The sequence below is a fragment of the Micromys minutus genome (genome assembly GCF_963924665.1).
Source record: "Micromys minutus genome assembly, chromosome: 10".
Taxonomy (NCBI): domain Eukaryota; kingdom Metazoa; phylum Chordata; class Mammalia; order Rodentia; family Muridae; genus Micromys; species Micromys minutus.
In genome coordinates, this window is record NC_137979.1 from 66,480,387 (window position 1) to 66,497,078 (window position 16,692).

The 16,692-nt window shown below is 45.6% G+C and overlaps 2 protein-coding genes across 3 annotated transcripts in view; one reads left to right on the top strand and one right to left on the bottom strand.

The window, feature by feature from the left end:
• Positions 1-16,692, top strand: part of TBCD (tubulin folding cofactor D) — a 149,977-nt gene that overhangs the window by 48,269 nt on the left and 85,016 nt on the right. The gene's annotated exons all lie outside the window — the stretch shown is intronic.
• ZNF750 (zinc finger protein 750) lies at positions 2,287-4,860 on the bottom strand (the record flags this gene model as incomplete). The annotated part of the gene is made up of 2 exons (XM_080923881.1): positions 2,287-3,324; positions 3,440-4,860. The coding sequence occupies 2 exons, from the start codon at positions 4,858-4,860 to the stop codon at positions 2,619-2,621; spliced, it is 2,127 nt and encodes a 708-aa protein (XP_080780007.1). The 3' UTR covers positions 2,287-2,618.

A 16,692-nucleotide genomic window follows, 5' to 3' on the forward strand; every position in this document is an offset into this window, starting at 1 on the left:
CAGCTCCATTCATGCCGTTGGGCAACCATCTCATACATCTGGTTCTAAATCATCTATTGTTTCAAATAACCTGTTTCCCATACCACATAACACCCATCCACTTCCTAGTCCTATGTTTTTTTTCATTCTCAGGTCTTCATGTAAGTACAAAGTGTGTCCAATATTTTGTGGCTGACCCATTTCATAGAATACAATGATCTCAAGACCCATTATCAATTATAGCATGTGTAAGAATGTCCTCCTCTTGTAAGTGAGTGATGCTGCAGTGTGTTTACTCTCCCCACAGTCCCATTTGCTGGCTGCTGTGGAGAGGGGTGAGAGTCTTTTTGTCTTAGGTCTATATGGTGTGTCTGGCAGGCACTAGGATTACTACTAGGTCACATGGTGGTTCTGTTTAACTCATCTTGAAAGCTTGTTTTTTGTTTTGTCTGTAATGTGAATGTAGAGAGGTAGTACTTGGAAAACAACTAAGGTGTGTGTGTGTGTGTGTGTGTGTGTGTGTGTGTGTGTGTTAATGTAGTTGTAGAGATTCCTTTTGCTTTATAGGCAGATAGAATGCTTGCTCTAGTTGCCATGAGTATGTTGTTGAAGTTACCCTTGGAGCATCTGTCTATGGAGGATGGTATTTTCCCATGGTAGGTTTCTGATCTGAGGCCCATGCAGGCTGAGCACCTCCTGTTTGGTAGAGAGGTTTCTCATGCTTCATCAAGGCATGGGTGGCAGCTGGCTAGGTTCTTGTTTGCCATTTAAGGTGATGTATGCAGCGGGTGAGCCATCCATCGTCCTTCTTCAGAGTCTAGGGACCTGAGTGGAGGGCTGAGTTCTTATGTGGGTTAAGCATGCCAGAAGGACTTTGTAAGTGCCAGGCTTTGGGTCATGAGCACAGGCCATAGTGTTCGGTTCATCATTCCTCTCCTTCAGGCCTTTATTTGTTGGGGAGTGGGGCAGTGGTGGTGGTGGTGGTCATGCTTTTGATGTTTGCCAAACATATTGGTGTATGTTTGGCAAACATAAAAAAAGTCAGTCTGGAAAGTAAGATAATTGTTTTTGTTAGTGTTTTCTCATAAGAAAATAAGTTTGGGTTAATACATTTGGTGGTTTGGATGGACCTGCAGGCCTTTCCTAGCTCCTTGGATGGAAAGGGCTCCTCCTGACTTGTCAGATTTAACAGGGTTTTCCTGCTTCCATGAGTGGGAAACATGCCGCACTGTTAGAAATGGTTTGCAGCTCTAGCCTTATGTATTCCATAACTGTTGTGAGAAACCTCTCATCCCTCTTTTATGTGGGGTATTTGAAGCTTTATATGCACTTAACTGGTTGCAAAGTGTTTATTTCTAACATCATCTGAAGGTAGAAAGAATATTGATCAGCTTCTCTGGGTACCCTCTGTTGGGGCTGGCTGGGAGCTGGGAATTACTGGCTGAGCCAAAGGATTTCTCAAAAAGGAACCATGAATTTCTGCACTCAGTGCCTACATTTGGTTCTAGCATGTGGAGTGGAAGGTTGCCTCTGTGGAGAAGTAGTAGAAGGGCTGTTGGAGAGAGAGGAGTGGAGCTCTTCCCATGGATCATTAGCTGCCAGGGCTCCTGGCCATGTCCTCCAGGCACTCTGAGACTCAGGACTCCTAGATGGTCTTTGAAAAGCCCCATGGGAGAGGATTACTACATGCCTGGGCTCTATAGCTACTGACTTATTTATGAATCCCAGAAGCCTGTTCTTAGTTTCCTTGCTGCCTCAGCTGTCAGCCTTCTTGCTGAATACTAAGGTGGAACCACTCTAAAGAACACCATGGAGCTTATGTTGATCTTTGCTTTATGTGTTCTCAAAGTTCACACAGGAGTTTATTGGAAAATTAACATGTACATCATTTCAGGGAGTGGAACATGAGCCTAAGTGAGAAAGTTTGCTGTGACATCATAAGCAAATAGAACAAGGCGATAATACCTTTACCAGCAGTATACTTCCATGATGGAGGTAAATTACTTATAAAATCAGCCTCTAGATGTTTGTGGATGGTTCAATTAGAACTAATCACAATACTTATTACGTGTAACAGTTGATGCTTAAACTGAAGATATTTCTGGCATCAAAACACATAACTATATTTAATAGGAAAACAGTAAAACATTAAAGTTTTAGTCTTGAAAACATAGTACTTGTGAAAGGTCTTTTCTATGAGTCTACTCAAACTGCTGAGCTAGTTCTATTTCCCTGATGTGTCGCAAGCAAGAAATCCCAGTTTAATTCATCAGTCTTGGAGAGCATAAGCCATTCAGATGGTTTTTTTTTTTTTTTTACAACCAGAAGTAGAAACACCTTTTAATATTTATCTTAATGTTTACAAAAAAATTGAACAAGATTACAGCATTTGTCCTTTTTGAGAAGAAAAGAAAAACTGTATTTATAAAAACTGACTTGATAAAAAGTGAAAGTAAACCGTGGGAATACTGGGTGGCCCAGCACTTAGGAGGCCGAGGCAGGAAGATCACAAGTTTAATGCCAGCTGGAGCAACGTGGCAGGATGGTACCTCCTCCAAAAAGCAAAAAAGTGACGATGCTGCTTGGAACACAGCGTGAAAAGCATCTCTTTAGCCACAGCACTGAGTGCACGTGAGGTTTCAGGATACCCGGGTTCTTTTGCGTAGAGTGAGCACTCTTGGTATGGTGTCGTTCAGCTTTGGTTTTTTAGTTCCTTGCTGGGATTTTCCTGCATCCCTTTGACTTGCCCTCTTTTGTCCTTTGGGTCTGAGCTCACACTGAGCCTCCTGCTTCTCTGTAGAACTGAGGGTGGGCACATCGTGACAGGTGGGTTCCTGGGCTGTGCTTTCCTCATCGCCCACTCGGACATTCCCTGGACTGTAGGCTGCCAGCTGACAGAGAGCTACTGCTGCTGTCTGCTTCTGTTCATCACTGCTGTCTACTGTGTGTACGTCTGGGGTTGTCCTGCTGTGGGCCTTGTCTTGCTGTGTCTCCACATGGCTTGTTCTTTCTTCAGAACCTTTTGTCTCAGTTTTTGGAGCAGCAGCAGATTCTGTACCTTGTGGTGGGCCAGGGAGAGCAGGCCTTGGAGCCCAGGAATTACAGGGATCCTTTACAGACAGATTGAGTGGCAGGTCCTGCAGCTCTGAGAAGCGCAGAGTGTCTGCCTGGGTATTGCTTGCATACAGTGGTCCATAAGTGGCTGCAGGGTTTGTCTCCAGCTTCTTGGAGAGGTTGAGGGGGCCTGTTCTGGAGTGGTCCTCTGGGCTGGAGGGTGGGGCCTCTGTGATGAAAGAGGTGCTGCTCCCTGTCTGGGCCAGAGGGTCACTGTTCATGGCCTGAAGGCTAGAAGGAAAAAAAAGGAATCTTAAGAACATGATTATGTAAAGCATTCTGAACATGTGTGAACTCAGTGTTGAACAAAACTACACTGGAGATTTTGAAAAAGAAAATTTCTTACCTTTTTGGAGACTCTGTTCTGTTTGCAGGAGGCTGAGAGTGAGGACTTTCTGAGCTCCTCTGGATAGGTTTGAAGGTGGTGGGGCTCTGCTCAGGCTGCTGAGGTCGCTCCAGGGTTCCTGAGGAGGCTGCTTTGTTTGAGAGGTCACACAGGCCTTCACATGTTTGGCTTGTTTGGGTAAAGTTGGTGGGGCTTGGCCTTCCTGGAGAGCCCGTGGCAGCACTTCCTGCTCGGGGGCTCATTTTGGCCTCTTCTGCATCCCTTTGCCCATCTTTAGAAGGATCTTTTGCCTCAGGAACTGGACTTTCCTTCTCAAACTCTGTGTGTTTTTTGTGGGGATTTGAAAGGTTTAACTCTGAGGGACTTGAGGCTGGGTAAGCCAGGGCTGCATCTTCAAGCAAGCGAGAGTTCTGATCTCGTGTGATGCCAGTGACAGATGGGAGCCTGAGACTGTAGGAGGGAAATGTAGACTCTGGTCTGTAAAATCCATAAGGGATTGGCAGGTTAGAGTGGTATTGCTGGAAAAATCTGTAATGGTCATATGTTGATGTGTTCAAGTGCTTGGGGATTGGCCCAGGATGAGACAGGAAGTGTCTTTGGTCTTGGGCCCCATAGACAGACAGCAGAGTGGTCTCACACTCAGTTGTGTTCCCGCTCAGGATGTAGGGGGAATAGATGGCAGCCAGTCCATGCTCTGTGTAGAAGGGATGGGGGTACTCCGGGATTGCAGGATGCATGTAGGGCGAGATGGCACCAAACCCCTTTGTAGATGGGATTTTATGTGAAAACTCAGGAGGGAGGAATGGGGAGCCAGATTTCCAGGGATAAGCAGGAGTATGGAATGCAGACTTGGCATGGAATGAGGTGGCTTTGGTGGTAGAGGTGGTTAATGCCAGCATCTCAGGAGCCTCTGTGTCTTCTGGCCCCCTAAGTCTGTGCTCCCCAACTGGAACAAATGCTGAATGTCTAACCCCACTGTCAGGGGGAGCCTGGGTGCTGAGAATGGCTTCCGGTGTCATTTCTTTCTGCAGGGCTGGTTTCTGGGGACCCTTGTGGGCTCCCCGAGCCTGCATGTCTAGGTTCTCTTTGGCATCATCCTTTGCAGAGCCCTGTTGAGACTTTGGATCAAAGCTGGAGAGTCCATTTAGGAGAGACTTGGAAGTGGCTGGCTTTGAGGTCGGCTCTGGCTGGTGGGTCTGCTTAGGGTCCAGTGAGCTAGATTTGGGACACTTGGGAATACGATCTTGCTCTGACACTAAAGTAATGGAGTTTTTACAGAGACCATACTTCATGTGATTGAAAAGATGTGATTTCTCATTGCATGTAAAAGGACACTGGAAGCATTTGTACTTGAAGGGCTTTCCTGGGGGCCGTGGAATATAGTGTGGCTTTTTTGGTTTCCGTTCCTTTAGGAGGCTCATTATCCTTTGTGTTCGGACTCTGGTCTGCTCAGTGTGTGGTCACGGCTGCCTCCTCTTTGACCAGGATGTGGTGACTTTGAAGGAGGTGAGTACTGTCTTCTTTCTTGCTCTTAGTACTTTATTTAAAGCCAGCTCCATGTGCTGAGGACCTAACAAGGGAAGTTCCTTCCGTCTGGCACCTATATCTGGGAAGGCAGACAGAGACTGGTATCAGGTACAGGGCTAGAGGGTCAGAGTCTGCACTGTCACACTAAAGACAGACTAGGAACCTAATATCTTTAGAAAGCAGGTGACACCTGCATCCCTACTAGTCTGTTCTCTTGGCTGCCAGCATCCTGTGATATTAAGTCTGACCAGCAAGTATTGCCTGGGGACCAAGAGAGCATAGTGTTAAAGGTGATCCTTTGAGTTTTGGGAATCTGTATCCTGCAATCTGGACTTTCCCTTGGTCTATTTGTGTGGGGTTTCTGATAGGATTCTGTAACCAGAGCCCTCTGCATGCTCTGTGGGAGCAGATACTTAGTGAATGTGCTATGGCATTGTTTAGCTGAGTGCTCCAAGGCCCTGTTTAGCTATGCTGCTGCTGTATTATACGTTTGAATATTTAAATTTAAAAGTATTTAAGACATAGGACTTACTCTACTGCTTCTAAAACCACAAAAGCAGGTTTTATCAGCAAGTATTGTACCTTTGGGGTTGTGGTGGTGAAGGTCCTTAGCTTCATCACTGGATAAATGTTCTACCACTTAGCCCTAGTGAGTAGCGTCTGTGTTGGCTCAATACAAATGTGAATGCTACACTTAGGTCAGCTCAGTTTGCAGTGCTGTTAGGGTGATTTTTGAGTCCCGAGTGGCTTTTATGTCCTGCCACTCACCAGTGTTTGGGAATAACTCACATATTTGCCCTTCTCTTCCTTGGATATAAACCTTCTCAAGAGACCAGAGCAGCTGTACCCAGGTAGTGTCCCTTGTACCCAGGTCTTATAGTGTACTTCCTAACCCAAAACTGACACTATTTCTCCTTATGTGCTTCATGTTATTTAAGTGTATATGTAAAACACAAAAGAAAGCTTTATCTGGCACTGTGGTACCAGCAGTTCTATCACTTAGGGTAGACTAAGGCAGAGGGTCTCAAGTTCTCAAGTTGAAGGTGTGCCTGTGCTGTTTAGTAGGACTTTTGTCTCAAAACAAGAAGCCCACAAAGAGCTACAGTGCCCTTCTCCAGCTACCTCATCATTAGAGTTAGGGCTGTTAAGTAGTTGTTTGGGAGAACAGTGGCTCAGCTGATCCTGAAAGTAGCCCACAGAGAGTGCAGAGCAGTGAGAGTGAGCACTGATTATAGAGAAGAATGGCAGGCGCCCCATGCCAGGGAGGAAGCTCGGGTCCTAGGCTCTTCTGGGAGAGGAGTATGGGAGAATGAGCTGTCAAAGCAGGTAGAAGTTAAAGTGAAGACAGAGTCCTATGTCAAAGCTGATCATATTAACACTTAGTAATAGCCTTGTGACTTTTCCTTCTTATTAAAAGGAAAAACGTAAAGAAACTCTCTGTGGGCACAGCTTATACCTGGAGTGCATTTTCCCTGCCAGTGTCAGAGAACCTGAGAAGCCTTGTCTGACTAGCTGATGAGGGCAGCTCGATAAGTCAGTGGGACCTGTGCTGGCATGCTCATTACACTCTTGATTCTGAAGGCGTGAGAACCTCTGCAAGTCAGGTTCCCATGGCTCTATAGGATATGTCATGGCACAGATCTGAGAGAGATGATTTCATCACTAGCTGGGAGCATCATGATCAGAATGATGACAGTTGCAAACATTTGTTGAGTGTGAGCTGCTTCCCAGTTCCTGGGGATAGACATGGGACAGTGCACGCAGTGTACTGGACAGGCCAGAAGAGCCCCTGAGGATGTAAGGAAGTAATGATGGGCCTTTAGAGAAGCAACTGTAGTAAATGTTACTGATGGTTTTGGGCAGAAGTAAGCATACCACTGTGGTTAAATGTTGAACATCTACAGTGGTTAAATAAGTACATTGTCATGGTAAGGTTTTCTTGTCTTACAAGAGACGGTAGTTTACAGATCCCAATACGTGTCCTAAAGAATAACTGAGAAAATAATTATTACTCTCTCTGTGTGTGTGATGCTACCTGAAGTTTTGGTTTTAGCCTTTGCCTTATTTTTTGGCTGCTAATACCCAGGGCAGTGAGCAGGCAGGGTGGGATAAACAGCAGTGGCTCTTACGTGAGCGTCTAGAGTGAGACCATTTCCTGAGTTTATTAAAACTGAAAGGGAATGGACATAGAAACAGGCTTGGCTATAATTGTTTCAGTAACTTTGGATAAACTGACCCCTCAGGATTTCACAATTGCTAATTAAAGCAGAGAGCTCACTGCTTGGAGGCAGGTGTAAGGCGGGCGTAACTCACCTATAAAACTACTGTGTTAGAGAAGTAAGTGGGATAAAATTGATGCTTTTGTAAGCTTTTTAATGATGATGTCAGCCTGTGAGTTATCTGTCCTAACCAAGTGAGGTTTATGACTTATGAAGAAACTAACCCACAGCCATGACCGCAGCCAGGCACATATGTCTGTGGGCACGGAGGCTTATAGTAAGTCCTGTTTGGTCAGTTTATACCTGCTGGACTTTGTACTGTCTGGCAGCTGCTGGTGTTAAATATTCCCAAAAGTGTACATTGTTGCCAAAACAGGAAAGCCAAGAACTTTGACTGTTTACAGTAAGTTTGGATTTGTATTTAAAGGTGAAGCTTTTCCTAAAGGCATAAGAAGAGCATGTTGCTTTCCCTTTTTTGGGGGGTGGGCGGGCCTGTAACTACTTCGGGAATACCTCTCTGGAAGGCTCTATGTGGAACTATGGCTGTCTGACAACTGTAGCGTTAGCATGTCTAATGCTGAAACAACTCCAGAGGAATTTTGCCTGGCTCCACAGACCCCAGCCTGGGTCAAGGGCTTTTGGTAGAGAGCTATTTTCTGTTTTCCTTTGGGAAGCCCTGTTCTCAGTTGTGCCTCCCCAGACCACCTTGGCCCCAGGCCCTTCTCTGTCGTGCAGTATCCAGCTTAAGATTTCTAAGATGTGTCCCATTTTCTTCTGACATACATCAGCTGTATGATTTGAGACTTCAGTATCTCTTATATTCGACTACTTGACTTTGCATTCAGAAAGGGCCCCGGGCTGAGAGCGCCTTCTTCCTGCCCACAGTGTGCCATCCGGGATACTGCCCACACACAGTGAGCACTGTGTAGTTTCGATTGGCCACAGGGTTCTGTTTGTCTTTAAAGCACTAAACTTGAGCAGTCCCTGAGTGTGGACATGTAATGTAGCTGCTGGTGTCAAGGCAGCAGTGAGTGGCTGGCATGTTTTAAAAGTTTCTAAGAGGCTTGCACTTAGAAATCAGACAAGAGAAAGAATAATTTAAAAGAATTCTGATAGGACACAATGGAGGTAATTATAGCTTTGATTTATAGGACAGCGATGTGACAGGCTAGGCAGCTATGTTTGTCCTGTGACTTGACCTGCAAATGAAGACAGTGCTGTAATATTCCTCCTGGTGGTGTCCAGCTGTCTGGCACAGAGCCTCGCAGGTGGAACGTCGTGAAGGGCATGCTATAATTACAGCACTGTGATGTGGCGTTATTGCACCACTCAAGGGCACGCCACTGTCGTCTACCCACTGGGGTGTCGCAAGAACAAGATTTGTGAGTTTTAGTTCATTTGAGGCAGTACCTGGCCTCCACTCCCTCCCAAACTTTCTGTTCTTTAAGATGAAGGTGAACTTAGGACGGCCATAACCTTAGAAGAAAGCAGTTTTCTAGAGTGTGTTTGGAAGGAAGGATCCAGAACAAATGAGTTCTGTTGTGTTGGCTCACAGTGTGCACAGCTTCTCGACCGTCACTGCACCAGAGCTCGCCTTGCCTCCTGTTTTTATTTAACAGAGCAGTTTATAATATCAGAGAGCCTTTGCTAACACTCAGCAAACACTAGGGTAGCAAATGTAGGTGTTTCTGCTTAAATGAAATCTGATTTGGTCAGATTTGGCTGATTATTCGGTCAGTAATTATTTTTATACAGATTTTTGCCCCCAGCCCCCGCACATGTATAACCTTAACAACCAAACAAAAACTTAAAACTCTGTTGGTTTCTTGTGTTTGAAAGGTTTTTGTCAAAGCAGCAGTTATTTTAAACTTGAAAAGTTTTAGATACTAAACTAGAAATGAAACCAAGCAGTTGCAGTTTTATCTCTATATACATATGTTATTTTTGCCTCTTTCAGGTCAAAATTTATTGTAATTTCTTTGAAAAGTAGGGAACGATTAAGCAATAGTATAAATTCATCTTTTGTTTTTAAAATAAGTTTTATAGAAGACAGGAAGTTTTTTTTCTAAATAAGCTTGCCCACATTCTTAGAATAATGTATCAACCCCATTAGGTTCTGTAATTGTGGTCTGCATCCCCGAGATGCACCTGCCGGCTTCTAAGTAATCCTTAGGGAATAGAGAGAGCAGGGAAGAGCAGCCGATCTACTCAGATTCCGCAAGTCACATTACAGAGCAATTCTGAAAGAAAACTTGAAGAAATTGTAAGCACTTACCAAAGGTGGGCTGTGCTGGGATGTGGAGCCGTCCTCCTGTGCAAGGTGCTGAGGGCTGAGGAGCAGGATCTGTTCTCACGCTGGCTGGCTCGCTGGCTCGGTGAAACTGGAGCCGGCTGTTCCAGTGGGAGGGATTTAAGTGTAGGAGTTGAGCCCTCAGGGCGTAGAGATGCACCTGATATTCCTCCGCCTGCAGCTACAATTCAAGTGTTTGCACCCACTGAGCTCCACGTAGCCTCACTGAGCAGGGACCCAGAGAGTCCTGTGCCACTCCAGGTGCCCCATAGGACTCTAGGTTCGCTGTGTGGGGGTCCTGTGAGGGCTGCCCAGTTGCAGAGGAGTCAGGATCCCTGAATGTAGAATAGTGCTGATGTACTTCTCTCACAAGATTTGACATTCATTAAAGATTCAGGTGTGGAGCTTCGCCTCAGTATTCTGGAGCATCTGCACCTAGAAGCTGAGAAATACACGTTACCAAAGAAAACAACAGTTTTTGCAGTGAGGTCCAGAGGAGCCTCTGACCACCTTTGTGTTTTGTTTTGTTTTCCCCCCCTTTTCAAGGATTTTTGTTGAGGTCACCGGGAGAATCCCCCCCTTTTCAAGGATTTTTGTTGAGGTCACCGGGAGAACTAGGGTGGCAAAGAGGATGCTAACCTTGCTGCCTTGTCACAGGGACCTGCCAGAACATGCCCAGGGCCTGTACTGGTTGTGGAGCTGACATGTGCTGTCTGTCATTTGGGCGTAGGCAGTGTGTTCACATTCACACACCCCCCTTTAAGCAATAATTTAGATTTTTAATTTTGGAGCCATTTTATGCCCCCCCCCCCCGTTTACTTTTTTGCTCTGAGTCTTGCTGAAGTGAAGACTGGAATGTGATGTCAGTTTGGGGACAGGGAAAGGACAGTGTGATAGTTGGCTAGGCTCTTGGTCATACCTGAAGCTGCTGGCAAGGGCCAGAACACTGAAACACAGGAGAGGCTCCCTAGGGTTGGGGCACTGGTACCCTCCCAGCACCCATTTAAGACTTAAGATTTTACTTGGCTTCACCTTTATGTTTAAATCTTTAAAACTTAATTCAGTTACTTTGTCTCATTTCTCTGAAGAGTCAAAACCGAATGCATGCACAGTCTTATAAGAACAGCAGTTCCCTAGGATTTCTCACATCTCTAGCTGAGTAGCAAGTTACCTTACATTCTGTTTTAAGACATTCACCAGTGAGGTCCTCTGTACAGGGTTCCTGGGTTCTACTCTGTGGGTGTTTACTGAGGCTCCCCAGAATTGTGAAGTCCCCTAGCTACTCTGCCACTTCAGGGCACTCCACAGAAGATGATAGGCTTTGGACATCTCAGGACTTGAAGAGAGCCAAATAAGAGGCAAGGCTGAGAATGATCTTAGTGCCCTTTATGATGCACCTCTTTTCTGGAGCAGTTGGCGTGGCTGGCTTCTAGGAAGGTTGGCAGGAACTTGCTGAATGAATGTCTTACCTTTACCTCTGCTCTTACTCACCTTTTGCTGAGTATTTTTACTCCTTGATTCTAATTTGCAATCCAGATTTCAGGTGTTTTTAACTGACATCCCCCACCCCCATTACTCTTCTGCCTCTGTGTTACCTCCCACATCCTCTTGGTGTCTGGCTGTCCCTCCTCCCTGTGTGGGGACTGAACTCCTTGAATCCTTGCTGTCCTCTCTCTTGGGCCAGTCCTATTTTTGCTGCATCATAGCTTCTACATTTCCTTTCTTCTTCTCTCTAACCTCCTCTGTATCTTCTTTTCTGTATTTCATAGTCAACTTGGACAGTGCTGCACTAACCCCTAAACACTTGACTACACATATTGGTTTAATGTTACTTTACAGTGCTTTCTTTGAAGGAGAGTCCTCATGCAGCAGGTGTCCTGATCTGAAGAGTGGCATTTAGTGAGCATTCCCTGTTTTGGGGCCCAGCCTTGCCACCATTTCCCTACATGGCCTGGCATCTGTGACCTGATGGTATCCATGTGCTCTAGATTTTGATTAAGGGCAATCTCTATCTTTCTGAGAGTGTACGTAGTCTCTTCTTCTTTCTCCTAATAGTCTCAGTTTCCTTAACTGTATCTTCTAGCATTTCCATGAAGCATATATTCCATAGTCAGGATCTCTGGTTTCCGTGGGGTTTGAGTGGCCCTGCTTTGATACCTTGTTCTAACTGCTCTGAATATTTCAATGAGTTTCTCACAGGATAGGAGGGCTTGGGGACTCTATGTAGGGATTCAATGCTGTCTGCTGCAGAGCCAGGCTTCTTTACTGATGCTGGTTGAAAGAACTCTCAGAGTTGATAATAGCCAAGACCTTGGGCTTTTAATGGGTTCTGGTGTGTCAGTCTGGGAGCAGCAGTGCCTCTTCTTTGGTCCCTCACTGAAGGTTCATGTGCTTGTAGCCTCCTACTGGTTCTTTCTGTTGCTATGTTTCCTGTCTTCTTTGACCTCTTTGCTTAGGCCTTAGAAAGTGAAGGATGGGGCTGGAGAGATAGCTTAGTATCAAAAACACTGGCTGCTGAATCAGAGGACCTAGATTCAATTTCTAGCATTTACATGGTGGCTTGAAATGATAGTTACTGTCCCAGAGCATCTGATGCCCTCTTCTGGCCTCTGAAGGCACCAGGCATGCACATACAGGCAAAACACCTACAGATGTATTTAAATGAATGAATGAACGAATGAATGAATGAATGAATTTTTTTTTAAAAAAGGAGGAGGAGGTCTTTCTTTTGCCCTTAGTGAAGTCTGAACCCTTAGTCCTCTGTATGACCTAGATGTCTTGATTAAGTTTCTGAGAAGTAAGTAAAGTCTTAGGGGAGAGGACTGGGAGTGGCAGTTGGTATTTCCTGAGCATCTTCCATGTGGGTCCTTGTGCTGAGTGCTACTTGCATCATTCCCTGTAGTCACAGGAACTGCTGAACACCTGTTTTATAGGAGTTAAATGAGCACAGAGGGGTTAAGTAACTTGACCCAGGAACCTAGTCTGGTAGGTAACAATTTCATCATGTGACATGGGAGATAAGCTGGGATGTAGAGTGGGTGTCTGGGGCAACTGGCACCTCTGGACAGCAGTATCCCCACTGGATGAGACAGGTGCTTTTGGGTTTAGGTAATGCTGTGAATCTGCTCAATAGCATCCTGGGTCCCTGCTGGAGCCACCTGTGACTTGCCTTCCTGCAGGGAAAGCAGTATGGTTAGGGTAGCCTGGGTACTCCTCCACAGCATGGCTTGGCTCTCAGTTCCCTTCCTATCCCTTCAGCATCTTTTTTACCTGCCTTGGGTAAGCTAACAGTCTCCTGCCACGTAGTGTAGGGCTGTGCAATAGGGAATAGGGTCAGCACAGACTTTCACACAACAGCCTCTCTCAACAAATGTCTTTGAAGAAGGAAGGGAAGTTACTTATATTTCCGACCTCCTTACAACTAGTCATAAGGTGATTTTTCCTGTAATTTTTTGTGCTCCTTTTGTGAGGATCTGGAAAGTAAAAAGGAAATGGAAATTGTTGTAGTGATGCCACAAGTTTGGTTTCAGCTTCCCAGTGTGCTGTAATGTCCCAGGGGCAGGCAGTTCTAGGCAGTTCACTGTGAGGCTGTCTACTCTGGTCTTCCCTGAACTTAGCTCTCTATGTCGGTCACATGACTGGGTCCATGGGTGACAGGAGAAGGACAGTTGCAGCTCCATCCTGCCCAGTTCCAGATTCCTGAGGAGTGCATGTGGTTCTGGGGTTTGTGGTAGGCGTGTACTCTGAGCTTTTTAAGTGGCATAGCAGAAGGCCCAGGGCCTGTCCCAGGTCTTAGGAGCCTGACTTTAGTCTTGCCTCTATGGCTTCTTTCCCATTGAAGAGGGTAATTTTAGGGTCTCTTAATCAGAATTTTTTTTTCCAGTTAAGATTGTAATAGTGAGAGACTATCCAAGGAAACAAATTATTTTGCGGAGCCCCTAGTAATCCTGGTTTTGAGCTAGCTCTGAGGTGATGGATGGCCCTGTCCCAGCATGCCTTCGTCTGCTTCCCAAGCCTCCCTTCTATTCCATTTGTGTTGAGGTAAGTCCCGACTGGACTGTGGAAAGCTCTGTTCCTAGTGGTCTGGACATTTTCCTAGACTTGGGTTTGGCCCTAGGCATTGCTCTTGTTTTGCTTAAAGCCACAGGACAGACCTGTAGACAGAGCTGTAGCCCAGGGGGCAAGTGTTGCTATTCAGTTAGACAGAGCTGTTTAGAGCTTCTGTAGGCCCAGTAGTGCATCTGGCCGAGATTGGGATGATTCACCTTACTCCCTCTGTGCTCTTGCTGCCTAGAACCTCTCCACGATTGGCCAGATGTGGGCTGTGATCACTGATTACTGGCCAGTGAGGCCTATGTCCCATCCCACAGCCTTAGGGGTCCTTACCTGTCACAAAGCAAGAAGGTGGACATGTCAGTGGAGTCCTTACTGCTGCCACACAGACTTTAGGACTCAGGTCTGTTCAACCTTTTGACATTGGAACACAAAATTCTTGTCTACAGAGTGCATGCTTGAGAACCTGCAGTTGAATTGCCAAAAACAGTACAAAGTACCAAAGAACCCCCCACCCCCCCAAAAAAAAACCCAAACCAAACCAAAAACAACAAAATCCTCAATGTTTTAAGTAGTTTTACAATTTTACATAGGGCTAGGGCTGCATTTATCGTTCTCCCACTCTCCGTGGTCATGGGTACCCCTGGACTGTTGCTTGAACATGCCTGGTAGATAGTATATATGGTTCCTTATTTTAAACAAAACTGAGACTGTCAGTGGGCTTTATTTACTGTTACCTCACGTTGGATTAGTTGGGCAGTTCTAGTGAGGTAGGACCAAAGTGTTTGAGAACATGTTATTGTTCCTGTGTTCTCCTGAGAGGGTGAATGCAGAGCTTAGGGAACCCGATGGCTCAGATGTGTGACACCATCACTGACATTTCAATTTGTTGAGTACAAAGGCCCATGAGGGTAAGTGTGTCGCACTGAGTGGTGCCCTGTGATGGGAGGCCTGGCTGCACAGAATGTGGCCTGGGGGCAGCCTGTATAAGGCACATGTTCTCCTGGCTCTTTTGCCTCTGAGCTGTGTGGAACCAGGTTCCTGCGGCTCTTCAAGAGCCTTCAGGGTGAATGATTGAGGGTGAAAGGCTTTTTGTTTGTGTTTGTATAAACAGTCCCTGGTTCTTCCCGTCCCTCCTGGTGTTGGTTGGCGCCGATGCTCTGTGTCTAAAGGGAAACCTGAAACTCTCTGCGCAGCGGCTTGCTTTGTCTTTGATTGGGAAACTCAGTTTGGGTTTGTGAACTTGGGCCAAGTCTTGAGGATTCCCACAGTTTTCCTCACCTGTCTGTTCTCCCAGGCCAGCACTGCAGCTCTGGGGCCTTGTTTTCGGGCCCTGCTTGGGACTTGTTCCAGGTGTAGCTCAGGAATTAGATCTCCTGGGCACGTATACTTTGCTCACAGTTATACACAGAAGGTAGTTAAACTGAACAGGGACAGGTAAAGTTAAAAACTGACATGAAGATTTCCCTTTTTCTCCTCATGCTATACATAACATCTCCATAAGAAATAGGAGAGTAATATCCTCAACTCTTCTTCCTGACTGGCCTCTTCAGAGCGGAACATCTGTGTCTGTTGTGTCATATTGTCACCAAACGTTGTCTTCAAGGTATTCTCTCTGTGTGACTGTGTCCAAGCCCATCATTTCAGTTTGTCGCAGTGAGTGTCTCTTACTTTTCCAAAGCATTCCTTTTGATCTGCTTCCTCTTCTCTTTCCCCATAGAATGCCTTTCACTGCTTCCTTCCCTAACTGTGTAGACCAGGCTAGCCTCAAACTCAGAGCTCCACCGCTCCTACTCCTGAGTGCTGGGATTTAAGGTGTGTGCCACCAAGCCTGGACATTTCATCTTTTATTTAAACAGTTCATATCATGTTCTACAAAATTGTTCTTTGTGTATATATGTGTGAATGCTCATGTGTGTGCATGAACTTGTGTATAAACACTGGTGTGAGGAGGCCACAGGACTATCTCAGGTGTCATTCCTTGAGCACTTTCACCTTTTTTTTTTAAAGATTTTATTTTTAAGTTGTGTATATGTGTATAGGTACCTGTGGAGGCCCAGAAGAGGGTGTTGGATCCCCACCCAGCATGGGTGCTGGGAACTGAACTTGAGTCTTGTTCAAGAGTCGTAGGTGTTTTTAACCACCGAGTCAGCTTTCCACCTTGCTTTTTTGAGACAGGGTTTCTAATTGGTCTGGAGCTTCCCTAGCAGAGTGGTATGGCTGTCCAATAGTTCCCCAGCTTTCTGTCTGTTTTCATCTCCTCAGCACTGGGATTACAGCACATACCACTATGTCTGGCCATTTTTCTTTTTTCTTTTTTTAAACATGGGGTTCTGGGGATTGAACTCAGGTCTCCTCACTCTTACAAGGCTCTCCTTTACTGATAGGACTGTCTTCCAGACCATCTGAGTCAGTGACACGTGGTATCTGTAGGGTTGCACAGCCATTGCTTCTCTCTCGTTCTATCCTAGTTACAATCACATTTCTCCCAACACTGACAACTGCTAGTTTGCTTTCTGTCTCTGAGTCAGTAAGTTAGAACTTTTGGATCTTGTTTCTTTCACTGAATACAGTGAATCCAAAGCTCACCCATGTTTCAGAACTCCATTAAAGATTGAGTACAGGTTTGGGTTGTTTCCTTCTCTTGGCTGTCATAAGTATTTTTGCTGTGGACATTTCTACAGCAGCATTGGTCGAGTGGCAGTTTCTCCCTTGTCCCTTTTGGTACATACCAGACTGCAGGACAGCCCTCTGTCCACCCAACTACTTCTCATACCACAGTGCTGTCTTACATCTCTAGTAGTGGCGTGCCACAGTTGGTTCCTTCTGGAAAAAAGAAGCAACCTTTATACCCAATCTGGTGGGTGTGGAGGAGCATGTTGATGCATTTTGCCTCAGTGACAATGACTTTGAGCATCTTTTCACGTACTTGTGGCTGTGTATCTGCTTGGGTAAATGCCTTTCAGTAGATACATTTCCTTTTGGCTGGATATAGCAGCATATGTTGTTATCTCAGCACTCAGGAGAATACCCTGGTCTACCTGCTAAGATAGTGTCTCCAAAGAAACAATCCTTTAAAAAAAAACTAAGCAAAACAAAAAACAAAACAAACAAGGAAAAAACAAACAATTCATACTGTTGGTATCAGGAACCTGCTTTTACCT